The 27,918-nt window shown below is 42.0% G+C and overlaps 1 protein-coding gene across 1 annotated transcript in view; it reads right to left on the reverse strand.

Moving 5' to 3' along the window:
* Positions 1 to 27,918, reverse strand: part of NAALADL2 (N-acetylated alpha-linked acidic dipeptidase like 2) — a 414,058-nt gene that overhangs the window by 292,726 nt on the left and 93,414 nt on the right. The window contains exon 3 of the mRNA XM_044434625.1: positions 23,452 to 23,571. Within this exon, the coding sequence (XP_044290560.1) occupies positions 23,452 to 23,571 (120 nt within the window). The remainder of the gene's footprint in view (positions 1 to 23,451; positions 23,572 to 27,918) is intronic.

Here is a 27,918-nt window from a genome sequence, read left to right on the forward strand (position 1 = left end):
GGGCAGAATCAGTCTACTGAAATTGGCACAAATCAAACTGGGAACTGGGACTGAATTTATTGTGAGTGAGGATCCAATAGTTTATTTTTGGCTGATGCTCATGGCCTTGAACAAGGTGTCTGTACCTGTTTAATGAGCAATAAATAGGATTTCATACATCCCTAGATGGTAGGAAAACTACTGCGTCTGCAGAACCCCACTTCAAGCCCTGGTAATTCTGCTAGTGCAGATAAAGGGTTAAATAGGACTTTCTGGGAGCATGTAAGGGAACCATTGATTTGCAGTGTCCAAGTCCCCCTTGTTTTCCTCAGTCATGCTAATAACATTGCCCTGAAAGTTTTGCCTTTCCACCAGAGTCAATGGGAGGGAAGATTAAAAATTATGTCCTTCCCAGAACCTCTCTGTGAGAACAGGATTTCTTTGCCCATTTGTGCAATCACCCATTTGTGTGTGAGAGAGATAGCACATTTATGGTGCCGTAGAAATATATTTAAACATTTCAATTACAGTCTTCATGCTAGGAAATGCATCCCTCTCAGTAGCCGCTACTGCTAAGTGAAGCTAAGCTTACTAGGCTGGTGCATAGCTCTTAGCTAGAATGCTTGCACACGGCAGACTTAAAAAGGAGCAGAAATTAATCACAATCAAGGTTAGGTCAAGAAGAGATTAGAGACCAACAGAGAGGCCTGGCCATGTCCTGAACTCTGAATGAGAAAAAATTCCCAACAGTGGAACATCTGCTTTTCCAGCTGCCAGGCTCACCATGGAAAGTAAGGAATTGGAAGTAACTATGAATTGCAAGTGCAAGAAAAAGGGAGGCGTCCTTCCACGCTGTTGATATAGACAGAATGTCTCATTTATCTGGCTAGACAGTGTTTTAAACAAGAGGAAGAAAGTTTGGTAGAAGAAGGCTAAGATTAGGACATTGGACTTGTTTTCCAATCCACACACTTTGGGTGACCTCAGGCTAAAATGTACCTTGCTAATACATTGAGCAAGGTTCTGAGCAGTCCTGAGACTGAGTCGGGAAGGAACGTGGCACCATTTCAAATTGGGGCAGACATTCCGCTCCCTGGATCACTCTCAGTGTCACCTTCACGATTTCTAGATTCCCCTTTAACCTCTGGATCTCAGTGACCTACACGACTTCCATAAAATTGATGCATGCAAAATATAAATACAATCAATGTAATAAATCCTTTCTTTAAAAAAAAGCAGACCAAGAAGTAGCAAAAGATTTTAAATCTATAAGGGGACTGACATGATGCAGACTTTACCATTTCAGAGTAAAGAGACTTGTTTTGTGTTGGGGATGGAAACACAGTAATGTGGGCACCAGTCCTGGCTCTTTGAGTGCAGCATTCCAGAATTGAGCAGCGCTAAGAAAAGACACTCTCTTTCATGGCTAATATGTAGTGAATAAAGAACATTTGTGTTAAAAAAGGCACTTGGAGACTGTGTGCTCAGAGCACAGTCTGTTTACAGCCTTACTAACTGCATGTTTCCCATCTTCAAAGTCTGCCAAGGGCAAAGCTATTTCTGGAGACTGAGGCAGCTGGGTAGATCGCATCTTCTGCGGAGCCTCTGAGGATGTTGGGGCTTCCATTACTGGAGGACAAACTAGCTGGCCTTATCATAGAATCATAAAATAGTATTGTAGAGTTGGAAGGGGCCATGAAGGCCATCAAGTCCAACCCCTGCCATTGCAGGACACTAGTTTACCCCATTCCGCTCAATGGCTGTCCAGTTTCACCTTGAATGTCTCCAGTGCGGGAGAATCCACCACCTCTCTAGGCAGCTGATTTCACTGTCACCTTTTTCTGACAGTGAGGAAGCTTTTCCTGATATCTAGCCTGAATCTGGATTGTCGTAGCTTGAACTGATTATTCCGTGTCCTACATTCTGGTGTCAAGTATTATTCTGTGTCCTACACTCTGGTATCTGGTATTATGAGTGCTTGCCTCTCACAATTCCACATGCATGTCTCAGCTAGGTCAGGACAGGTTACATACTCCTGTAACTCTGCTTTACACAGTATCCCAGGATAGTTTTGCTTTCAAATACATCGACTGGGTTCACACATCACAGCAATCACTGCTTCCATGCTGCACAGATTTTTGCCTGAAGTTACCAGTCAGATGGTTAGTGGGACAGTGTCATTTCTGCACTCCCTGCTCCCAGCCTTGCCATACATCCTGAAAGCCCCTGTGAGAAAAATCCCCATCCTTTCCCTATTCTTGCCTATGGATTGCAACAGTTTTCTTCTGGCCAGTCCACTGCAACCCTGAGGTGGGTACCCTTCTTGCCCCTCCTAAGTGTACCTGCATGTCTACAGTCCTTCCCAGTCACTCCCCAAATAATTTTTAATAAATCATAATAAGCACTTTTGCTGTGCTTCCCCACTTCTCCCTCCATGCATTTACCCCCTTTCCCCTTGTTTCTAAAAGCTAGGAAGTGAATGGGTACATCCCTTGGCCAATAGAAATAAAGCAGATGATGACACAGGAGTTGCTAGGCAGCAGAGGGCAGTAGAGAACAGATGGCTGAATGGCCATTTCTATGGTCACTCTTTTCCCAGGACTCTATGGTATTTCCATATCAACTATGGTAAAATGGATATCCTGAGTCTGATGGCTACAGAAGCCCTGGTAAAGCATAGAAACCTCAGAATAGGCCACTGATTCTCTTTGTAGTTTCAGGAGACTACAGGTACCATGCAGAAACACCACAACCAAGCCTGGGTGATAAGTCAGAACAAGAAGGGTAAGAAATCACCATGGCATCTTGTGATGTCTGAAGGCAGTTATTGAAAAGAAATGAGATGGATCACCTGGATGGTTCACCTGGAAAAGAAGTGGAACGATAGTCCATGGCATCCCACTGTAGTCTGTGTACTACAAAGGGAAAATAAATTGGGGGAAATACTCCTTTGTGCATCAGGAAGGAACATTGGGCTCAAATTCTACCAGTATAACTTTGTGTGATGTATACTCATTCTTTTTACTCTAACAACATCTCTGAACAAACAGATTTTGTTTGTTTATTTAATTATGACAAAATCTTTCAAACCCATTTGATAAACATTATGGGTTACAGTGCTTCTATCACTTATAACTCATATATATTATTGTAAGCCATCCAGAGAGAACAGTGATGGACAGCCTATAAATGTCCTAAATAGAGAAACAAACAAACTCATTCTGGCACTGATCATCTCTCCTTCAACTTGTACTGGAGAGGGGAATTATAGGGATTTTGTTTGGGAAATAAAAAGCTGCATTACAAAATTAAAGACATATAATAGTAAAGGTCTTGCAGCCAACACACAAGCACATTCTCTCTCTCTCTCTTTCCTAGCTTATAATCTTATTGCATCAAAATCAATGATAGTTTTACAATTAACTTCAGCTGGAGCAGATTTGCATTTTGCAAAGATTATACGTTGCAATTTGTCACGTTATGCCTTTGGATTGTCCTATTTGCCATCAATGCATATCACAGCTAAAAGTTTGTGCAAATGAATTAGACTGCTTCCTATAAATATAATTACAATGTGCTGTATTTTTTTCTTCTAATTAGAATGTAATTTCCCCCATTCTCAGAATTGCTGTTCAGCCTACACCTACTTGAACTACCAAATAGACATGACTTTTAAAATATGTCTGATGCAAAATAATTTTCTTATTCAGACAATTCCATTGTTCTACACAAAGGAAACAAACATGAGAAAGGTACAAAGTGAGGAGATAGCCTTGATTCTGCTCTGCCATTGCTGCCTATTGTTACATGCTCATGGTACATTATCTTTCAATATATGATGTTCTCTTTCATAATTGTTATCATGACAATCATATTTCCCCTCACTAGGCTAAACTATTAAAAATATTTCTCTGGAAAATAAGCTTTAACCATGTTTTCCAGCTCTGCCTCTGCTCATGATTCAATTCATAATTGGTTTCAAGCACTGGTCCCTAGAATAAAATAATTACACCAAAATAGAATAAAATAACAGAGAAAAATTATATAGCAGACCACAAAGGAACATCAAAGATGATGCCATATATCCAATTTAGAGTCAATTACATGGTCATCTAGAAATGTTGATGATGTTTCACAGCAACCAGCACTATTCTTCCAGCAAAGCCAGGATCAATATTTTGGGAGCAAACTTTCCCATTTCTTCTGATGGACCAGTTCACACAAGATACCTTCACCTGATTTTCTCCTGTGTCCCTTCTTATTATAGCCCCCTGCTTCCCATTCCAAGCTGCTCCAGTTTGTGTTGCCTGAAAAAACTTAAGCCAACAGAGTGTTGCCTAGACAAGGCAAATTTGATGGTAAGTTGTAGTTTAAACATCCTTCCAAAAACCTTATATCAATGTGAAAATCAGCCATCTTCATGTTTCAAGCAAGGAGGCAATGATCACTTCCTTGGCCCTCTTGCTCTTCATTGTATCCCCTAAATCAGGGGTCTCAAACTCACGGCCCGCGGGCCAATTGCCGGGACGGGTGGGCCGGCCTCTGGGAGCGACACAGGATGAGCGGCCCACCACCACCGCTTGATGCGGCCCAGCCTCACCCAGACTCTACTTCCAGCGGCCCCCAGGTAAGTTGCCCTAAATCCTTAACTGAATGGTGACCTAAGGGCATTTATCCACAAACCCTGCATTCTGTTCTGTGAGAGTAGGCTATCTTTGTCTAAGATCTGGAACAGAGGTCTGTTACCATGACCTGAAATTCTTTTAACTAGGGATGTCAGGAACTGAAATGGAGACCTTCTTTGGTCAACATGTTGCTCAACTACTTGGCTCCTTTTCAATGAAGACATGTCCAAACAGAAAGGCTACATCAGGCAGCTGGATACACAACCAGCACAGATGTGTTCCTGTTTCTTTCTCCATTCATGCAGGGCAGCTTAGCCAATGCCCAACATGAGCTAAATTTTAACCCTGGAACATGCTCCTAAACCTCCTGCAATGCATTGATCAACTGGTTTGGAAATTGTTTCCTGAAGACAGAAACACCGAAAACCGTGCAATTAACTTGTTAATTTTATTCCTATGTATAGTTTGCCCTATATTTGTGAGCCGGGGGTTTCTTTCTAGTAGCACACTTAGTGCCAACATAATACTTTTATATGCCAGAGTTCTCTAAAGGTATAAAATGGAAAATGGCTGTAAGATTTTAACTAATGATAGTACAGCGCAGTTGCTAGGTGAAACACACACGTGCACACCGTTCTTTATAATGGCCAAAAGAAGTATATGAAAAGGTGTTACTTGGATTCACACATCAGTGATTATACACACCAGCCTGTTTGCCTCCCAGTGGAGATCTGCTGTGTGTTCTTATTTTCCCAATTGCATACAGTGTAAATTGATCAGGTGAGTGTGAGTTTCAAAGTGGTGTTTCAGGAAAATGGTGTTGTTAAGGCTGGAAAGTGAGAAAGGTTTACCTAATGCAGAAAAGAAGTTAAACTGTAAAAAATAGAGTAAAATAAAAATTATAGTATGTGCTCGGGTCTTTCCCACTCTGGACTACACTCCAACTACCCCAGAGAACATTGGCCGTGCTGGCTGGGATTGATGAGAGATGCACTCTGGCACATTACCTATTACCTTACCCTGACCCAGCACGATTCTAAATAAAGGCAGATATCATATTTGGGTCAGGACAACAAACTTTCCAGTGCTGTGAGTTTGCTAGCATCAGACAGCATCACACCGCTGCTTAACTTCGTTAAATAGGGGGAGGCATTATGGAAGCCTGCATGCCTATGCGGCATTTTTCTATCCTTCTGAGAGTCCTCTGATGAAGCTGATTGATGGCAGATCTAGGACAGATAAAAGGATGCTTCACACAGCAGTCCGTCAAACCATGGAATTCACTTCCAAAAGGTGTAGTGATGGCTACCAAGTTGGACAACTTCAAAAGGAGATTGGACAAATTCTTCACGCAGTGCATCAGCTATAAAACTGCTACCACAAGGTGTGGTATTAGCCACCAACTTGGAGGTCTTTAAAAGAAGATTAACACTTCATGGAAGTAAAAGCTATCAGTGACTCCTACCTGATGGGTCTAGTCTACCGCCAGCCTCAGAGGTGGCCTCTTTCTGTGTGTCTCTCTCAGTTGCTGGGCAGCATGAATAGGAAGGTGAAGTTGCACTCCTGCCTTCCTGTGGGTTTCCACAAGGACAGTTGGCCACTATGCCATCAGAATGCTGGACTTAATGGACCTTGGTTTGATCCATGTTCTTAGGACCTTACGCTCTTATGTTCTTATGATCTAATAATTTCTGTTTTTTTTTAAACCAAGAAACAGGTCCCATGTTATCCAAATGGGCTTAATTCCAATTCCCTGGTAAGTGAATCTAGCATTTTACTTTCCATGAGAACCAATATCACTCTTTGCTATTTCACAGACCTACGTGTGTCAAAGAATGTAAATTCAGCAGGGGCATTTGAATGTATTTGCAGGAAGCTGGAAGTAGTTGTGAGTTCTTGATGAGCATACTTTTTATTTCCGGGTGAACATTTGTTTTAAGATGCAAATAAAATTGATACTGGCAAAAGAAAGAAAGTTTCTTGGTGAAACTTTGTAAGGGAGGGAAATGAATCCCCTTACATCCACCCCATAGACATACACTCCTTTACCCTGCAAGAACACTCAAATGTTGCTTATTTATTCTGCAATTAATTTCCATATCCATATGTTTTCAATGTCTGTATGCAGCCTGTGCTGTTCAACTTTATTTATGACTCATAAATCTACTAATATGCATCAGAATTGTATTCAGGGATTGTAGTAAAATTCAGAGCCATATTTTATCAGGCTGGTCCCCGCTGACATTATCACTCCAGATCATCCTTCCCTCTCTAAAATTCACAGAGTAATAAAATACCCTGTGTAATATCCATCAGCATTAAAAAAAAGCCCATATGGCTGGAGCTAGGAGATTAAAACACAGAGATTACAAAAGACATAATATATAACTTTTCACATTCACCAAAAAAGGGAAGAAAGAAAGAAAAACCCTAGGGAAATGAGGAGAGGGGAGCACTAGGAAAAGGTTTTGCACATATTGTCTCAAAATGTGCAGCGATTCTTAGAAAATAATATGTTGAAAAGATAATATATTGGATTTCCATTTTAGGTTGAGTTGCTAGGAGTACACCCTCAAAGGGTTTCTATACTTGACTCATCCTTTCCCACACTGGTCCATTCCCAGCAGCCAAAACCTACAGAGCCAATGATCAGGAATCATGGGAATAGTGCAAACCCAAAACAGATGAGTTGTAGTTCAAAAGCTCTGCAGTGGCCATGAGAAAGGGTTCCTCAGGTTGCAATCCTACCTATGTTTGGACAAGGAAAAGGCCCTGCTGGGAGTTCCAGCATTTTTTCCTGTCTCTGCATGCATAGAATTTCACCCTTAAAGAGTTGCTTGCATAAAAGCATAATCCAACAGGGCGTATCACTGGGGATCCATGTGGAGGTGATCTCTGTGAAATCTAATATGATCTAACTTGAGCTGTCCTTAGATTAATTTACTCATTCGGTGGCTAATTGCCAAATGCTCCACTTCCAGGCACAGAAGGCTGGTCACCAGGGTTGTCAGGAATGGTGCCCTGCACAACCACTAGCAGTACACCTCTTCCATGTCCAGTGCATCCTCTGATGACTGCACCGGATGCAGGAGAAGGTTGCTTGCTGGGGTTACGAGATATGGCACCGTGTCCTGCTTGCACCACCTCTCTTCCACATTCTGCAGCCACCAGAAGTGTGAGGAAGGTGGTTGGTTGCACAAGCAGGGCTTCACAAACATTCGTGGACATCCTCTTCACTTGGCTCACTTTTCAGAGCTGGGCAAAGCGCAAGTGGAACTCTGAGGATGCTAGAGGGACAGATTCCAAAAAAGTATGTCCCAACTCTATTTGCCTCAGCTTGATTCATTCCCAAGCAGGCTGTACTATGTTCCATTCCAATAGCAAGTGGGAAAGACTGCTGCCAGAGACTGTATTAGTTGCTGCTTTGATGTGCCATCAAATTGTCTCCAGCTTATAGTGATACTATCAATGAAAGGCTTCCAAAATCCATGGCATGATAGCCCTGCTTAGCTTTTATAAATTCAGGGTTGTGGCTTCCTTTATGGAGTCCATCCATCTCATATTTGGGCTTCCCTTTCTTCTTCTGCCTTTGACTTTCCCTAAAATTTATTTATTTATTTATTTATTTAAAACATTTCTATGCCACCCCATTCGCCGAAGCCTCAGGGCGGCTCACAACATAAATTAAAATATAATACATTCATGATTGTCTTCTCTGGTGAGTCTTGCCTTCTCGTGAAGTATGGCTCCTTCAGTTTTGTCAATTTTCCTTTTAGGGAAAACTCTGACTTGATTTGATGTAGTTCATCTGGGTATCTGCAAAACTCTCCTCCAGGACTATGCCTCAAATGCCTCAATTTTCTTTGCGTCAGCTTTCTCCACTGCCCAGATTTCACACCTATACATAGTGATCAGGTGTACAGCTGTGTGGATGATCTTGGCCTTGAACAGTGAACAGAGGGGGCTGAGCTATTGCAATTGCAGTCTGCTCAAATAGAGTCATCGGACTCTGAGGAGGAGGTGGAGAGTTAGATGTGGGCAGGTGATTCAGCAGCTGCAAGTTTGCCTGCAAAGAGTCTTAGGCAGGAATGAAAACCAGCCCACTCTGGAAAAAGGAGGGAGACATTTCAGCTCTGGAGGGAGAGACAATGGTGAAAGAGACCCTTGACCTGGTCAGGAAATGATAGGTGAAACAAACAAACCAATTACAAAGTGCTTGACATTTCGACTATCTAGTGCACAGGTGGTGGGAGCCACCCTGAGGGTAGAATCAGAATCTCTCTAAAAAGGAAGGCAGGAGGAGATATTTCAATTTGGATTCAACTCTTCTCATGGGTAGATGTTTCTCTCACATCTCAAGGAGAACATTTGTTTGATTTATACTATTTTGAGCCTGTTGAGTTCCATAGAAGAACTGTACCTCTAAGATCTTCCATAAGTCTGCTGGAAAGGAAAAAAAGGAGAGGGGAGACCTAGCATCGGCTTTGAACAGCTGGTACCTCACCTGGGTTGATGAAAAGGAGAGAGAGAGCCGGGTGTCATCCACATATTGGTGTCAGCCCATCCCTCTGGATAACCTCCACCAGTGCATCATGGAGCGATTGGACAGCCGGTGGTTAAAACAGGGACCTATGGAACCACAAAGCATTGCTGCCATGGGGCAGAACAATGCTCCCCCAGTACACCTTCTAGAATGGGCCATCCAAGCAGGAGCAGGACTGCTGTGGTGCAGTCCCTCCAACCTTAACCCAGACTATTCAGAAGGGTATCTTATTTATTCTTGCAACATCCCTGTAAGGTAAGATGGGCTGAGAGCCTGGCCCAAAGTCAACCAAGGAGCTTCATGGCCAGGAGGGAACTGAATCCTACCTTTCCCAAATCCCAGTCCCAAACACTCTCCATTACACCACAGTGAGAATATTTCTTTTAAATTTGAGTATAGAAGCCACACTCGAACCCAGACATTATGGGTTGTCCAAAGGTTTAATCCTCATCTCAGGAGAGGCCATAGTGCCCATGCAGCCAGTGCATGTCTCCGACCACCAGGGTAAGCTGTCTTACTTTGATCTATGGCCTGATCTAGAGAAACAAAGCATCAGACGTGGCCTCCTTTATACTCTCCACCCTCTGTGCAATGACAATGCCTGCACTCAGGGAAGTTCTAGGGCACTCCTTTATTAGGTTTGAATTCAGGTTGCAGGCATAGCATTGTCTTTCTGCACACATGGGTGTCTCTACACATCTGTGAAATCTGATTTTTCCAACTGCACAAGAACTGTGTAGCAGAGTCTGGATAAAGTGCTTTCTGCTGGGTCACCTTCAGCTGCAGGACCCCAAAGCTGCTTTGCGTTGTAGGGAGCTCCCATTTTCATTTCCCACAGTGACTGTGATATAGCATTACTTGGGGCATTGTGGGAAATTTAAATGGCAGTCCTCAGTGACTAAATATATGTGCATGGTTTCTGCATAGAAACTGTTTAATAAAGTCAGCTGCATGACTCTAGGATGTTAAGGAAGAAGACACAGATGCTGGATATTGTTTGTACATCTTTTGAAACATCTTTTCCCCTCCTCCATCCAGTCTCAGGTTTAGGGTTTATGAGTCTCAGTGGATGGAAAGGAAGAAATTTATGTCCAGAAAAGTCCCTCGAAAGGACTTCATCTTCAGAGGAAATAAAGCTTAGGTCCCTGAGCAAGTAGCACTAAATTTACTCACTGCAGCATTCAATCAATCTGTCGCTCACATATGCACATAAACTGCCCATTGTGTGGGCATCTTAGCCACAGCTATTTGCAAAGAAACAAAATCAATACATAATTTTCTTGAGAGAAGGTGCAATTACAGAGAATAACATGAGAATATGTACATTTGGGAGCCTAATGAGAAAACTGTCAGTCTTTTGGTTGCACAAAAACCTACAGTGCCATCTACCATGATTAGAGAAAATATATACCAGGAACTGCAGTAGTTAATGGATTAATCAGCTAATCAGGACTAAAAAAATGTCCCTAATTAACCAGTCAGCAAATCTAAAAACTTCTTCCACTTTATACCACTTTCATGTGGGTTTACCAATAATGATGTTCTATTTCACTTCTGTATTAATCTGCATTAATGAAAAAACATTTCAATATGCACACTTATTTACTGAATTCATTGATTGACTTTTAGTTTGCATTTCCAGAAAATGTAAATGAATGGCAAGACAGCTAAGAATCACAAGAAGTTAAAAAATAAGAATATGCTTGAACAATAATAGAATAAGTACATCAAAAATGTTTGCACACATAACAAAAATGGAATGAAACCACACCTAACCAAGCAGAACAACTTACATGCCAAACACCTTCTCCTTTATCTTCCTGGCTTTCCCTGAAAGAGAACTCCATTGGATGAGGGCCGCCACTAGAAAGATGGCTCTCATGAATCTGCAAACACATCTTTGAAAGTAGCTATACCAAGGGACCTCCCCTGCACCCATATCTTAAGACCCAGGCATGGGACAAGGTGATCTTTCAAGCAGCCTAGTCCTAAGCCATATATAAAGACAAATCTGCCATCTTTCTTAGCCTTGCTTCACATTCAGCTTGAGAAAGCATTCCAAAAAACTCAAAGGTGTGTTCAGGGTTCTGTGGCACTAGAATTGTTCATAATCAGGTACTGTTCAACTGAAAGGTTTGGAATGTTTCAGTGCACATTTTAAAAGTCATGTAACCCCCACCCCACAATCAGCTAGCATTAGACACATCTGGGGTCATTTTTGACCCCAGATGAAAGTGCCTCAGGCAAGGAAAATGCTGCAGATGAAATATCTTCATTCTGCCTGGAATTTTTCCCAGATTTCAATTGACAGAAGAATGACTTTCAGCTATCAGCAAGTATGGGTAATTGAAGATGTAATTCTTCCTGAACTGACACAACATAAGAAAATTTGCATAATAGTGTTTGACCCAGTGACTTTTTCTCTGCATTTCTATGGTTTGGCCTACACAAAAATCATAGCAAAAGCCTCAATGGCTTTTAATTCTATTTCCTAGAGGTTTTAGCTAAGAATTTCAGCTCCTTAAAGAGACTGAGATGACCTCTATGCCACTTTCTTCTGTTCTTTTCTTTGGGACCCATTTTGGGGTATAAAAATACCCCATAGAACTATTCTTATGGAGACACTAGAGTCTTTCAAGTCAAGATATGTTTTGTTTAGTAGAAAAACCATGTAAAAGGCAGGAGACTGAAATCTGGGGACTAGGCATTTTGGGACAATATCCCAGAAAATAAGTCTGCAGGACTATTTATGAATAAATTAGATGTGAGCTAGGAAGATGTCAGTTACTCTATTATATAGGATGTTGCATCTTGCTTCTGTGGGAGAAAGAAAGGGGTACCCCCTCTTTAGGTCATTGCTGCTCCTACAATGCATGGAACATCTAACAAAGGGGTCCCCCCCCCCATTTGAAACTACTATTTTCCTCAAATGCAAATGGATTGACTAAATTATCAATCCTGCACTGCCTTGCTGGAAGTAAGCCTCATTGAGCACAATGGGATTCACATTTGAGTAAATGTGCATAAATATAAACATGCATTAGATTTCTTTCCTTGGATGTATGCATCAATATTTCCCTTGCAAGGAATTCAAGGTGGCTTCAATTTCCAGGGCCATTTTATCCTCACAACAATCCTGGAAGGAAGCTGATGCTGAGAATCAGAGACCAGCCCAAATTTACCCAAAGAGCTTCATGGCTGAGTGGGGACTTGAGCTCAAGTCTCCCCAGTCCCAGCCCAAAGCTCTGTTGTATCACACTGGCTCTCAATCTGAATCCTATTCGCTGCTGAAAAGAAGAAGCCACTGTAATTCTGGCAGCCTTCTCATCCCATGTTCCAAGTTGTGCCTTCCTTCCTTCCTTCCTTCCTTCCTTCCTTCCTTCCTTCCTTCCTTGGTAGAACCAGAATAAGGGCTGATTATCGAAGAGCTGCCACTGAAATGCGGACTCTGTGAGCCTCTCCGAAATGCAGTTTGGCTGAAAGAGATTCTTTGCACCCCAGTTACTCGAATGCAAAGCTGCTTAGGTTTTATGACTAGAGAGGGCCTTAAATAAAAAACAAAAAAGCATGCCATGCATGCAGCAATCCTTGCAGAAGAGGTTCCTACTGAAAAGCATCACAAGCACCATAAAAATCTCTGTAAACCTCAAAATTTATCTGATGCCAAAAGCAGTGGGTCCAGGTCGTCATACATTTATGCGATCAACTAAATAGCTGAAAGCAAATTTGACATAAAGGTGATAAACATGGTTATTAAAGTTGAGGAGCAATTCCTGCAGCCATCACTTTCCTAGGGCTAATTAATCTCTGATTTGTTGTAAAGACTTCTTAAAAAATGGAATTTGAGTATCTCATGAATCAGCATATTTTGAACTTGCCGAGTGTCTCAGAGCCAGTGCTATGTGACGGAAGACAAGGTCAAGTAGTAAAGTGAATTAAATGTTATCTTTTCTTGGAGGCTATGATATAAACTAGCTCTTAGAGAAATGGCTGAACAAACTCCCAATGAGTTTTTGATTCACTTCCTTTACAGATACCATATATCGCAAAAAAGTCACATATAACTGAATGCTGCTATAAAATGCAACACAAACAGCTTCTGAGCAGGGAACACCCAAGATTGCTTTAGAAATAAAAGATATGCTTGGGAAATTATTAAAGAATCCGTGTGTGTGTGTGTGTTTGCAGGATACTTGAAGGTCCTTTGTTAGTCTTGTGGGGAAAGGATCTAGAGGAGCAATCATAACTGATATCCTAGTGGGAAGGGAAACTGTAAACAGGAATATTGGTTGCTGAAAACATTCGTACAACCTTCACACCTAGACTCAAACCAACACCTCTTTGAATGAAATAATGCAAGTTGCCATCCATGGTACATACGTCTGAAATTAGCTCACTGCACTAGAGTTCAGTGCTATGGCTGTATCTTCTCTGCAAAATGTAAGCCATCACACTTTATGGCCCTTTTCACATGCTTGCTGTGACTTAAACAAACCACAGTGCCTTGATTACGCTGTGGTACATATTAGTGCACGCCAGGTGCTATTTCCTCAATTACCTACCAGGTGCGACTTGCCCATTTGAGCTCAGGTGTCATGATTTGCTTGAGGGGGACCGTGGGAGAGAAGGTGGGGAAGGTTAAGGAAAGGATTAGCTGGTCCAGGAGACCCTCCAGGTGCCAGGAAGGAGGAATAACAAATACACCAGGACTTATGGCAAAAGATAATTTCCTGACTAAGACATCTGACTGGAGTTATTGTCCTGATCTTTAAAAGTATGAATTTCTGACAGCTGGGGGAGCAGGCACCTCCTAGGATTGGGTCCCAGACATTATCTCATCCCCAAGGGGAAGGCACTCCAGTTCCCTGATTTTGGATGGTCTTTGTCCCCTGCTGTGAGAATTGTCTCCTCCCTGACCAAGTTCATGGTGAGAAGGCCTGTGTTAGGCAGCTTAAGGAGTTGGGCTCACCATCTTGCCTTATTCTTGTGGTGCACCAAGGAGTCTGGGTGTCTGGGACTGAGCCACGAGTTGGTCTTGGTGCTTACCTATCGCTGCTGCTCTCTCTTTGCCATTCCCCCCTTATTTTCTGTATCCCACGCCCACTGTCCCTTTCTTCTTTGTTTCAACAAACTTACTTTTATTCTCATTTTAAGTTAGGGTGAGTTGTTGTGCTAACCTGCTTTCTCGACCATGGGGCTGGACTCGGGCACTGTGCTGGTTTGGCCCAGGAATGAAAGGCTGAAGTGGCGTTCCTCTGGCCTTCTGTTATAGAGATTACTGAGCCAATATAGGATAAGCACTCGGAACTCTCCAAAAGCAATGAAACCGGTTGCTGGTATTAATTTACAATATTGAAATTGCAATGTTTTGCAGAAACAAGGCACAAATACCCTTCTGACTTTCCCCCCATTTTGTTATGTTACAGCCTAGAACTGAAATGGATTTCGTTGACAATGTTGCCATTCAGTGCATGCAACACACACGTTATGGTGAAGGTACAAAATATTTTTAATGTGGCACAAAAGTAAGCAAAAGCAAACTGGCATAAAAAGTAGGCTGGCGGGTATATGGGTGTCCTGGACTTTAGCCTGCAGTGCTCTGGACTCCTTCGCCTGTAAAGGCACCTCCTCTGTGCTCACTCACTTGCACACTCCTGCACTCACTGTGTTGTTCGTCCTCCATTCCGAGACTGAAGCATCCTTGTCTAAATGGTCTCTTGGCCATTTGATCTAAACGCACCTCCTTTATGCCTACTTTGTGTAGGTCTACTCTGCATCCCCCTACCTGCACTGAGCACATTTCTTGTCTTGAGAAAGCTTTTGCTATCCAGGTGGAAGCTTTTCTATCAGGTAGATTGGACTGCTAGCTTTGCAGGTCATTCCAGGAAGTGTTTGGTTGTTGGACGGTTTCTTCTTGGTCTAGATTCCCTGCTTGGCAAACCTGCCAAGGTTCTTCATTGCCACCCCATTTCCTGCTGGCAAGGTGTCTCTTCCTTTTCCTCATAATCCATCTTTTGGCTCACTAAGGGGGCTATGCATGTCTAGTTCCACCTCCCCAGTTTCTATATAGTGTGGTAACTCCTCACTTTTCAGCCTAGCTACTGAAAAGAGGGCGAACAGCAATTCTCTAGATATTCCAAATTTTCCTGGATTATTTCTAGCCTAGCCTACGAGATGGAAACCATACAATTGATGTGAGTCCTACATGGTAAATTAACATCCTCTAATATGAGATCAGTGAAAACTCAGCAAAAGAAATGGCTTGGAAAAGAACATCTTGATACCTAAGCACAAGGATTTATGGTTTTCAGTGATGCTCAGATATCATTCATGAGTGACTTGAGCATATTCATCACTAGAACTGGAGGCAATGTAGATGTTGTAAATGTTATCAACATACTGAATCGATAGATCATGGTGCTGTAGGAGCCTAATTGCGTGAAATATACTGATTACTGGAAAAACAGAGTCATGTGGCAAATGTAATTCATAGTCAAATCGCTAGAAATGGAATCCCCAATCCTCTATTGTAAATACATATCAGAACCAATTGAAACATGTCTATCATCCAATTGCCTGACATGGGCAAACCTATGAAAGTAGTTATAAAGATAAAGGGAATATGCTTGATAGCCTGATCTGGTGATGCTTTCTGATTTGTACTTGTTCCCCCATTTATTCCAGTATTCTATACCTGAACTGATGCGGATGAAGAGTCTGTGAAGGTCAATATAGCCTAGGAAATAGAGCATTGGAATTAGACCCGGGGACCTCAACAATGAAGCCTATTTGGAAACCTGGCTCTTCTCCAGCCAGCAGCAAAGGGTTTTTCTGATAATACAATATGATCCTTATGGGACATTGGGCAGGGTAACAAATTTGGATCATTACTAGTCCAAACACTTATCAAACACTTATTAGACACTTTGAAAAGGAAAGATTCGTGGCGAAGTTAGAAGGGCTTCATTTTAGTAGCAGTTTGCTTGGAAAGTGTCTTGTACAGTGCAGTAATCATTGTGTTGTTAAGTCTGCATCTTATTCAAGGCCAAGATAAATGACACAGGTACCCCCTCCCCAAATAGCTATTTCATTATATCTGGCATTTAAAGGGAGCTTCAAAATGATAGGAACACAACAGGCTGCTAAAATGATGTCAAATTCCAGCAATGATTACTGACCTTTCATGTACATAATGAGTTTGGATGTGAATAATTGAGATAATAGCTGAATTTCTTCAGTTGAAAACAATATTCAAAACCAATGTGGTTCCTATTTACAAACAAGTTGGGGTTTCTTTCTGGAATATGAAATCTGAAGCATTTTCATTGGCCAGTAGAAAAAAAATAGATTTCCTTTAATTGCAGCATCTAAAGCTTCTGAACTCTTAGAATTAATTCTGAGAACTGAGAATGGTAGGGACTAGCAGTGTGCACTGATTCCACATATGCCTTAGAGACATTTCAGAAAACACCCTGATTCTGTTCAGATCAATCTGGAGGGCATCCATGTGGGTGAGTACCAAACTCAGGTAGATATTCAGAAGCCTGAGGCTTCTTGCCTTCCATTGACTATCATGGAATATTTTTAAAGATTTTTATTAATTAATTATATTTACATCCTACCTTTCTCTCACTGTGGAATTCAAGATAGTTACATGCAATCCCCAGATGGCTGGTGGTCTCCCCTCCAAGCTCAGGCCAGCCCAGGCCTGCTTAGCTTCAACACAGTGGCTACCTTACATGCCTTCAGAGTGTTCTGGCTTGGTTGTCAGAACTGAATGATATTAGAATGAATCAGTGTCAAAGACTTGATCTGGGGCAACTTCAGTTCTGGACCCTTTTGAGGGAAGCCTGTTTTGCCTTCAGAACCACATGAAAAGCCCTGGGTGGGCCTGATCCAGCTCAAATGATAGTCAAATCCAGTTAGGAAGGTACAAGAATCTCAAGTTGATAAGTGTATGCTTGTGCAACTTGTAACTTCCAGAAATGCACATTTTCATGCTTTTGCCTAAAAGGAAAACTGGGAAATGCATTTTCTAAAATGTGCTTTATTCCTAAAGGGAAAAAGTTCACTTTTTAAAAGACCAGTAAAAAAGAAGGTCACATTTGGGAATGTAAACAGGGGAAAAAGAGCTTGAGGGGGAGGAGAATTCTGAGAACTTCACATATTTGCCAATCCCAAGACCTTGATGGACATGATCCAGCAAAACTAAAGCACTTTCACACACTAATGTTCAGTCCACGTGTGCTGAAATGTCTTCCATTAAAAATGTCTTGTTTAATGTTTAGGAGTCTATCTAGTTATCAAACTGGAGTTTTCTGTCAGACAAAGCATGATGAAATATTGTTGTGTGTGAATATCAAGAACCCCAGCATGCCAGAAATGTTACCAGGTATGTAAGCAAAGCAGTTTACTCATTATTATTACATTATTGATATACACATCCCATACATATTCATTAGCAAATGTAATTAGCTGATGTTTGTTGGACAATGCACTGGTGGAGGTGTAATTATCTCTTTGAGCAACACTGCAAAGATGCCTACAATTATATCAACTTCTTAGTTGTATTCAAGATAGATGAACACACACATTTACTTCCTTTTACTCTGTGCATGAAAAAAGGCTTTCAAACGAATGTTCATTTCCTTGCCCAAGTCGAATTGCTCACTCAGTCCTTTCAGTCTTTATGGGGAGGATCCTAGGACTGCCTGATCTGCCTCAGTGGCCACAGGACATTTTGGAGCCCAGCTCCAGCCTTGGAAAAGTGTTCCTGAGTATATCAAAAATGGGCTCCAAATTTGGAGCGCATCCCTGTCCTCACAGCCAGCTGCAGCTCTGAGTGTGAATTTGGAGCCGATGGAGCAAGGCATTCCAGAGACGGGGAAAGAGGAGTTTAGGCTCCCACAGGATATGTGGGATCCAGGATATGCATGCCTTTCCCCCTTCTTCTCACAAGCAGGGACAAAACTCAGAGAGCAGGAACTGCCCCTCTAAGCATTTTGGTGCATGAGGGAAGCATAGAAGCAATCCTTGTCTCTGCATTCCTCTCAGCCTCCACTGGAGATTTTCAGGCAGCTGTGCTGTGTGGTGCCCTAAATGGCTTAGTAGCATATACTTAAACGATTGCTTGCTTCCATACATTAAGGTCTCTGCTTCACATCCTACCACTGACTGAGGTGTACTGGATGGGAAGGCAAAACAGAGCCTGCTTCATGCTGGCCCTCAGACTATGGAACTGCTTGCTCTGGATTTCCTAGGTGCTTAATATTCTCTCTCTCTCTCTGCCATTAGAAGTCAGGCCAAAATGTTGCTGCTACATTAATTGATCTGAATTATTGTGTCTTCTGCTCACAATTTGCTGCTGCTGCTGCTGCTGCTGCTAGGAATGAGAAAGGAAGTCATTCATGTGAATGTGAATGCACCCAATTTTACACTTTCAAACCACTCAGTTATGCCTTGAATTTTGTAAAAGAATTCTCCAATAAAAGTGCCTGGAAAGATGTGTGGACTAAGTAAAATAATATTTTAAAATGCATTCAAAATGCATTATATTGAGAATATGATGGGCCATAACATTCAAGCATACAATATATTAGAAAACCTACCTGCAAAGCTGTATTTACTAGGCATATATACATATATATATATGCTGTGAATTAAAAGAAATATGCATAAAATGCTCATGTATTTTCTTCCAAACTTTTTTAAAAATTAAGATGAACTGTATTTATCACTGGAATAATTTCAAAGTTTAAGACTAACCCTAATATTGGAAAAAGATGGGCTGAGAGACACCGATATAAACCGATATATCCATATCCAAGCATACTGTTGCCATGATGCTAGGCTAGGCTAGGCTAGGCTATCTAATGCTTCCAGTACTGGTTTGAATAACCATGGGAGCTTTTTAGGAAGAAGGGTCCAGGCTCATCCTTCGTACAGGATGCTATGTGCTAAACCATCTCTCAGACCGAAGTACAACAGGGAGTGCATCGGGCAGCCAGAGTGCCTGCAGGGCTGTTTCTCACATTACAGACGGTAACCGCGGTCATCTGGCACCACGCCTGCATAGCCTTTGGTTGCTAAATATTTGGCTCATGCCTTTTCTTTCTCCCCTCATCTTCTTCTGGTCAGTTGGATTTGCTTAGCTGCTTAATGGTTTTGGCTGCTTCTCCCGGACGGCTGCAGGGTTGTTGGTCCCCCCCCCCCCACCCTTGCATCGTTTTTATCTCCTTGCGTGGTTTGCATTAAACGCTCTGAATACCCCATTTGGATAGATTTTTTAAAAGAATCAATACACATCAATGCATGGGGCTTCATATATTCTGAATCACTGGACAGATGGATTTGTGTTTTGTATAATATTCTTTTCTGGTGAGTGGGATAAAGGAGCTCCGCAAACCAAGTTACTGTGGCAAACTGTGATGTGGGTGAAGAAGCCAAGGAGGCTCTTTAAAAGGCTTGAAAAAGTGTGAAATACACTCCCTGAGTCCCCATCTGGTTATTCCTTCTGAGCTATTTTTTAAAAACTCCATTACAGTTCAGAGTTTCCATTTGTGAGAAACCCACTGTGCCGAGTGCAGCTGGAAGCCTCAGATTTTGGAGGCAGTCCAGCAGACCTGGTAAGATCCCAAAAGCTTGAGGTTAGACAGGCAATGTGTTATGCTGAGCCTCACCTCGGGGCATGTCTGAATCTCCAGCAGGACAAGAAATGATGTTCAAGATTGAGATTTCTATTTCTGATCTCGGATCACATGGCAAAAGCAGACAGCTGTCTCCAGCTATCATTGCTCTCCCTTTCTTTGTTCATTGTTTTGTTTTTTTGTCCTTGGCTTTTTGCCCTTTCTTTGTTACATCTGCTGCTACAAGGTTTGTAAAGTGATGCTGCATGGAATTGAACCCTGCAATGCACAGATTTGCTTTTATTGTCAATTGCTCTGAAAACAGAGCTGACAAAGGGCAATCTAAAGATGCTTTAGATCTATACATTTTGCATCAATGAATGCAGCAGTTTCTTTGAATGCTGTCAAAGTCATCCGGCCACAAGTTCAGTTCCCACCTAGCATCTCCCAGATCTTCTGTCTTCCGTGCTCCCATGTACAGAAGACTTCTGGGCTCATTCTCATTGCTTTTCCCCCCCTTTAGTGAACACACATCTCTGTAAAAGCCTTTTCTTATCACGCTGCCTCTTCATATACTCACAGACATCTCAGCTTTCGAAACCTTTTCTGTGACCTGACTGGCACTTTTTCCCTCAGCAATTTCACTTCTTTTCCTCCTCAGAGTCTCCACTGTGTCTGTATCAGTATTGGGATGCTCAAGGAATTTAGTCTTTTCAAATTCTGGTATGAACTGGCTGGTTCTTGAAGGAATGTACAGACCAAAGCCTAACCAAGTTATTGACTGAAAATGACAAAGCAAAAATTGAGTAAACTCTAGTTTAATATGCATATTTTTGGAGAACAAAATAGGTTTAGAATGCATATTTTGAGATGTGACATGCATGGCAAGTTTTGCGTGGGAATGGCATGGACCATATTTGTGGGTAAACACAAACTTAACTGACATGGAGCAGTAACAAGAGGATTCATCCATGTCTAATCTGAAGATCTGCACAACTAAACTCTCAATTGTTTCATCCGTCATTAGCTCAAAAGTGGTTCATGTGCTGCCCATCTGTTCTTGCTGCAGACAGCCCCATCATCAGCTTGAACCAAAAAGGATCTCCTGAACATACACTGTTGAATTACTTCTCTGGATTGTTACATTCCAGTATGATAGGCGTGAATTGATTTTTTGTGGTTTTCATTCTGGGGGACATTTTGTACAGGTCCCCTATTTGGTTTACAGTTCAATCTTTCAGCAGAGGGGTTTTTGGTAGTTGCTTTTTCATAGACTGGCATCCAATAAAAGGCGGAATTTGGCACAATCAGTGGTGACAAATTCCTGATTTGAATAAGCTGATTCAGAATGAAGGGAAGGGGAAGGGGAAGGGGAAGGGGAGGAAAAGGGACCTATAAGAACATTGAGTCCAATTCTCTGCTCCGCTTCCGCACTTGGTCACCCATCCAGCAGAAGACCCGTGCCTTTCCAGCTTAGCAAACTGACTCTAAATACTTATTCAATGTATAGCCATGGAGACTATTACCTTTGCTAGATAATAGTCTACACTTAGAGATACTTGCATATCAGCCTTGATCTTTGAGTTAATCATCTGAGCTATAGACTCTATTTTAGCTGCATCAGGTTTTAAGCTTTCTATATCTAGTAACTTTATTTTTAACATGGCAAATTTGAACCTCCCTTTATTCTCCTATCTAGAACTCCCTTCAGCTTCCAATTGTATTCCTACTATGACTGAACTTTTCCCACACAGCATATTATCTGCATAATGTCTGTTATCAAGACAATCCAAATGACTGTTGGAGTACCCTTTGGTGCACTTCTAGAGCGGACGAGATACCAAATGATAATTTGTAGCTTTTCGTCTTTATACCTATATTTCAGGTCATATTAAGGAATGGCTTACTGTTTTTTCCAGAACATCTTACTAATTTAATGTTTGAATTCTGAAGCAATCCAGTCTGTAAATTTTGGCACATTCTCAAAAAATAAATTGCAGTGTGCCTATGTATCAAATTCTAAGATGCACAGAACACTTATCTCCCAAACCTGAAGAATTCAGTGATCCAATGAAGAAACTGCATGGGTTTTCTTCTTTTTAAAATATCTATCTTTGCCTTGAGATTTTCTGCCATTCTTTCTATATAGTTTGGTACAAATGGAGAAGGAGAGGGAAAGGACGAGATTATATTTGCTACATTTTCTGATTTATTTCCAGTATGCAGGGGAGGCATGTATGCAACGGATGATAGCATACTTGTTAAGTAGACCAATTATGCTAATCTCTTTTGGTACTCCTTTCTACTTGGGGTACTTATTATTATGATTATGATTATTATGATTATTATAACATTTCTATGCCGCCCCTTGCCGAAGCCTCGGGGCGGCTTACAACACAATAAGATACATTCAAATACTTATGTTAGGACTTGCCTAGATTCTGTCCTCTGAGATAGTCTATTACTACTACTACTGCTTCTACTACTACTATACTACTATTACATTGTACTTATATGCCACCTATCTTCTTCTCACAAGGAACTCCAGAAAGCTTACAAGATTCTCCTCCTCTCCACTTTATGCTCACAACAACACTGTGAGATAGACCAGGTGGAGAGGCGATGGCCCAAGGTCTCCCAGAGGGCATGCCTCAGTGGAGCTGAGAACCCAGCTCTCCCTGCTCCCCAGCATGATCACCAGCAGGCCACACTTCCTTCATGCACTGCATTCTCATTCATAACTACTCAGAAGTAAGCCTCATCAGGGCAGGTCTGAGACATTTGGCTGCCTGGAGTGATGAGCAAGATATGTCCCCTCCCGTTCCATGTACACAATCTGACTGGGGAAGGTAGCTGGATCTGTGCTCCACACTGATGATGAGACCACACCTTCCTCTTGCCCTGATGGGAGCAGGCAAGTTTAAGAAGCTCAGAAAATGGTAGGGCCAGCTCTGAGTCTACCATATTCAAGTGAATTTTCCTCCTGAATCCTTCCTCCCAGTTCCTTTGCACAGATAGATTTCCTATCTATCTTTCAGTTCATCTGATGCCTCCGTGCTCTCCATTTGGCTTAGCATAGTTCCATTCTTCTCAATGACTCAGCTCACAGGTGCTCTGACTTCATGCCACATGCTATATTATCTGAGCCTATTTGCTCAGATGTACGTCTTCCTTTTTCAGAGGGGTAACTTCTGCTAAGTGAGTCAAGGCTTGCAGTCTACCTCCCCAAATGTCCGTGTTACTCATAAACTTCAACTCAGAGAGAAACGAGTCTTTATTTCCCCCTTTTCTTTCACTCTTGCAGAAGAAATCGTGCTCTTTGTATGCACCATTTCTTTTGGGTGCACAGTTTGCTTCCCATTTATTAATCCCAACTTGGACTTTTTCTATATCTACCTTGTCATCTGACTAAAATTATTAAATATCAATCTTGCTGTTACTTCCTACAGGGAAAAGAGATGGTCAGTCATACTGCATCATAATAATTTAAAGAAATTCTGGGAACAGAACACCTGTTCCAGCAAAAGCCAAGAACTGTCTTGGGCAATTGCAGGAGAGAACCAATTAAATACAGCTTTAGGAGATCAAGCACAACTCAGTGTCACCATAATGACTGCAATTCAAAAACCAGAAAAAGCAATGATTTACTAGGATAAAATGCATCAGTGCTATGACTAACCTTATACAGCAAAGGCAAATGTCCTAGCTTCAAAAGCGCAATTTTTCTGGATACATCTGCGATTCTTTGAATCCTGAGTAAATCTTCTACAGTCCCGTACTGTACATCAATTACTTCAGCCTATGTAAACAGAAAACGATATTACATATTAGTCATTCTTTCACAACATGTTAAGACTGATTAGACAGATGGCATCCCCTGAGAGTTGCTTCATGCATATTACAGAGTGACAATCGTGTATTTGCCATTACAACTACAGGTGCCTGAACCTCACCATAGTTGTCTGTGTTTGCAAACAAAAGCTTTCCTCTACATCCACCACATCTTTATGGACATACATAAACCTCCTTATGTAAACATGCTAAAAGTGGACATAACAAGAGTCAGGGATAAGGTTTGTTTGTTTGTTTGCCGCTTATTTTGCAATCACAGTGATTGCATTTGTCAAGAATAAACATGTGTGGGACACGCATTAGGTTTGCCAACAACTTCAGTTGTTCCTGGTCTGTCTTGCTCAGGCAGGAGAGAGATGACTGGGATGCACTGCCATTCTGCTGCACAACAACCTCCTCCAAAGGAGAGAGAGAGCAGAAGAACAAGGCGATTCCTATCCCTGCCTCTTCTTCCAAATTCACAGGGTCTGGTGTGAGGCAGGGAGGAAAGGATCATGAAGGGCCTTCAGAAGAATTCTGGCAAGCCTCCATGGGCCAAATAAGAACCACAGGTGGGAAGGTCCCCCTCCCTGATTTAAAAAGCCAACCGTGTATTTGTTGTTTTGGTTATAAAATACAACCCAAAGAGCCAGGAATTTATTAAAAATGGTGTATTTATTTTTGCATGTTCAAAGTTCGGTCACCTTCACAGTACTTTCCAGTTGATGTAATACAGCCATTGAGACATTTTTCCACTGCTCAAAACAGGTTTTGAACTTGTTGATTTTGATGCCTTTTAGTGCTTCTGCTGTTTTTGCTTTCACCTCTTCCACATCAGCAAAATGTTTCCCTTTGAGGAGTTTTTTCACCCAGGGAAACAAAAAACGGTTGCATGGGGCGAGATCGGGAGCATAGGGAGGGTGGGGTGCAAAGGTCATGCCATTTTTGGTCAAAAACCACTGAACTTCAGCTAAGTAAAAATTCACCGCTGCATGTTGGTCATGCAAATCAGGCATCACAAAATATGCAAATACATTAAAAGGGTCTCCAAAAAAAGCCCTCACTGAAGCCGGATGCAGCCTCTCACGACAACCCAGCTGGGTCCACTGGTGCAGATGCGTTCCCAGAACACTCACCTGGCAGGAGGAACTGTACTACAAGGGTCTCTCCTCCAGAAGATAATTCCTGCTTTTTTGGGGGGGGGGGTCCCTCCTCATATACTAGGAAAGTGGATTTCCCCTAGAGTTCTGAAGACTTTCGTGAAAATATGCCCTTAGCAATCACAAGCATGTGGAAGGATAAGCTTTGTATGGTACCTTGGGAGCCATGTTTATCCCATTAAATCAGTGTAAGATAGAGAGGAGATGTAGGCAAGCATTTGACTTCCAGAGACTCTCCATATTTCACCCCTGCAGAAGGATGTGAGAAACTTGGCCTGGCAACAATTTCACTAGGAATCCCAAAGGGTGGAAATATGATCAACAAGGAAGCAGGCATTTTTCTTTTTTCATAGATCCATGCATCAAGCTTGCTTGCTTGCATGCTTAAAAGCATTGGTTTCCATGAATTAGAGTTCACTGCATCATGGCACATAATCACAGCTTCATGGAGACTGACTGTATTTTTTGCATTCCAATTTTAACTGATGTCAATGCTTAGGCTTTCTCCCCCTCTACACATTGGTGCACATGTGTGTGCATCTACCTGCCAGCTGAGCTTATACCATAATAAATGTGTTAGTTTTTAAGGTGCAGTCCCTGGTGCCACTCCCGGTATCCACAAGTATTAGAAAACGGGGTGCTTCTTGTGCTTGCTGAGGCCGCTACAAGCTAGTACAATGCAAATGCTTCCAGAATATATGTGTGTGGTTAAAGTGTCTCTGGGAGTCAGGGTGTTATTCCTCTTAATGATGTGTTCAGGGCTTGTAGTACAGGCAGCATTAATGCACTTTAGGAGCACGTCTACTTCTGTGCAGCAAATCGGTTCACAATGAATGGAGTAGATTTCAGTCATGCTTTGACTTCCACTTCCAGTGATATAAAAATGATATAATCCTGATCTTTATACATCCCAAATAAATAAAGGAGAATCACTGGTGGCAATGTACAGATAAAATGTTTCCCTTGGGGTGAAAAATAATGCTATTTAAAAAACAAAGAGGAACACAGTCTTTTATCAGCCACTGTAAAAGAACACTTGTGTGTTTGCTTTAGATATGCAAAGGTAAATCCTCTTATACCTAGAACTGTGGAAGTACTAAACACTTTGATTCATCCATTCAGACTGGGTGCTTACACTCCAAAATGCAATGCTCAGAATGAAAAAGCATAAGTATCTTGAGGAAATCCAGTTTTGCCCTAGATGGAACAAATAGCGTTCTTTGAATCATAACAAATAATGGCTTTGAACACCAAGTGTATTAATTGGGATGCACTTGGCTTTTCTGCAGATAAAGCAGGGACACCTCTATCCTTTGCTCAGTTGTTTTGCAGCATCCTGCTTATAATCTCAACTCCTCTGGAGTTAATCTGATTACCATGAGGTGTGCCATTGAGCTCTACACTTTGGCTCAGTTGCAACTGCTCACAGATCCTCTTCAGGAACATTCCTCTAATGTGGTTTTCAGGTGCTTCATCCTGTGAATTTCATCAGCAGTTTGAAAAAATGAACAAATCATAGTATGTCTTAGAGGTGCATTTCAGTGAGTCTCATTTTATACCACAGCAAGTTGACACCAGCACAAGACTAAGGAACTGGAATCTGCAGAGGGGTTGCATGTATGTATGTGGGGAAGTGGGAATCATGAAAATCCATTGGATTTTCATCCCTTATCTGAACCTTCACACACTCCTACTACCTGCAATATAACTGTTAAAGAAGAAGTTGAAAACCCCTAATTAAACCATAGCATACTTGAATATGCAAGGATGCAAGCCTAGCTGAGTGCACAAAGCTTGGGCCTGAATAGATAAATCTCTGAGTTTGGGTTTCTCTACATAGGAATGTGTGAGGGATCCATTTGAGGACTGTGAATCCATCCGATTCCATGGGTCTCAGTCCACTCTGACATGCCAGTGTTTCTGCAGAGCTTGCCAGAAATTGAGCTGCATGCAAATATTATGCAAGCAGTGTTCCTCTTCTGCATCTTGTGCAGCGGCCTCCGGTTTTGCTACTGCATGGCATGAAGGAGAAGGTTGCTCACACGGGGCTCTCTAGGAATGAAGCATCCCATGAACATGGTGCAAGGATGGTCCCGTTTCTATGCCAGGGTGCTGCAGCCCGTGTTTGTGCTGCTGATGTGACCAGAGGATTTCTGGTTGTGCAACCTTCATTCCACGAGCGTTTGTGGACTTCCTCTAGGCTCTGCTCATGCTCTAAGACATGGCTGAGCACAGCAGAAGTCCACAGACACTAATGGGATTGATTCAGCAAAGCTTCAACACATCCTGCACTTCCTTTCCTTTTCTGTTTAAATCCCAAGTTCATTCTGTCTCAGATACGGTAACTTAGTGAGTTTTGGTAAATGCTTCTGAAAACTAAATTGAAATAAAATTCTTACTCATTCTTATCAATATATTTAGAAATGCACTGCAAGGAACCTCCAATATGACAGTGAAAGTACAGACAATGGAATGCAGCCTGCACCGTCAAAGGGAGGGGGCAGAAGCAAGCGCTTCTTTTGTGGTCCTCACCAGTGCCAGAGTGGATGCCTTTATCTCCAGGCGCCAAAGTCCCTTCCCACCAATGGCTACAGCACTGTCATGAACGGTATCCCAGTCCTCCCTTCCCACTCCTACCTCTGTTCACCTCTGCCCTAAATTCCCATGTCTTTGTCCTTTCTCTGACCTTCACCAGCTTGCCGCAGAACGTCTTTTCTCCTTTCTTCCTTGGCAGACATTCACAGAATCATAGAATAGTTGAGTGAGAAGGGGCCAAGAGGGATGCCAGTTATACCATCCCACTCCATCCCACCATCCCTTCCATCCCACTGATGCAAAGCATCAGATACCAAAATCCTAGTAAACCCATGTGCACAGCTCCTTAAACTCTCTGACCCCCTGTTGGATCACCTGTCCACATCCTTCTCCCTTCCTCTGCAGACTCCACAGCTTCTTCTGCAAAACCTTGGTCAAAATCCTGATTCCATTACTATCACAGCCATCACTGGAAGGGACTCTCCATATTGAATCTGTTCACTTTATTTGCTAGCTGATTTTGTCTCACATTTTACCTGATCATGAAGACCAGTGCACATAACTTCAGCCAGCTATTAATACACGTGTTGATGACTCTTATTTTTCACCAAGAGAAAAAA

The sequence above is a fragment of the Varanus komodoensis genome, unplaced genomic scaffold, assembly GCF_004798865.1.
Source record: "Varanus komodoensis strain SLA01 unplaced genomic scaffold, ASM479886v1 scaffold28, whole genome shotgun sequence".
Classification (NCBI taxonomy): domain Eukaryota; kingdom Metazoa; phylum Chordata; class Lepidosauria; order Squamata; family Varanidae; genus Varanus; species Varanus komodoensis.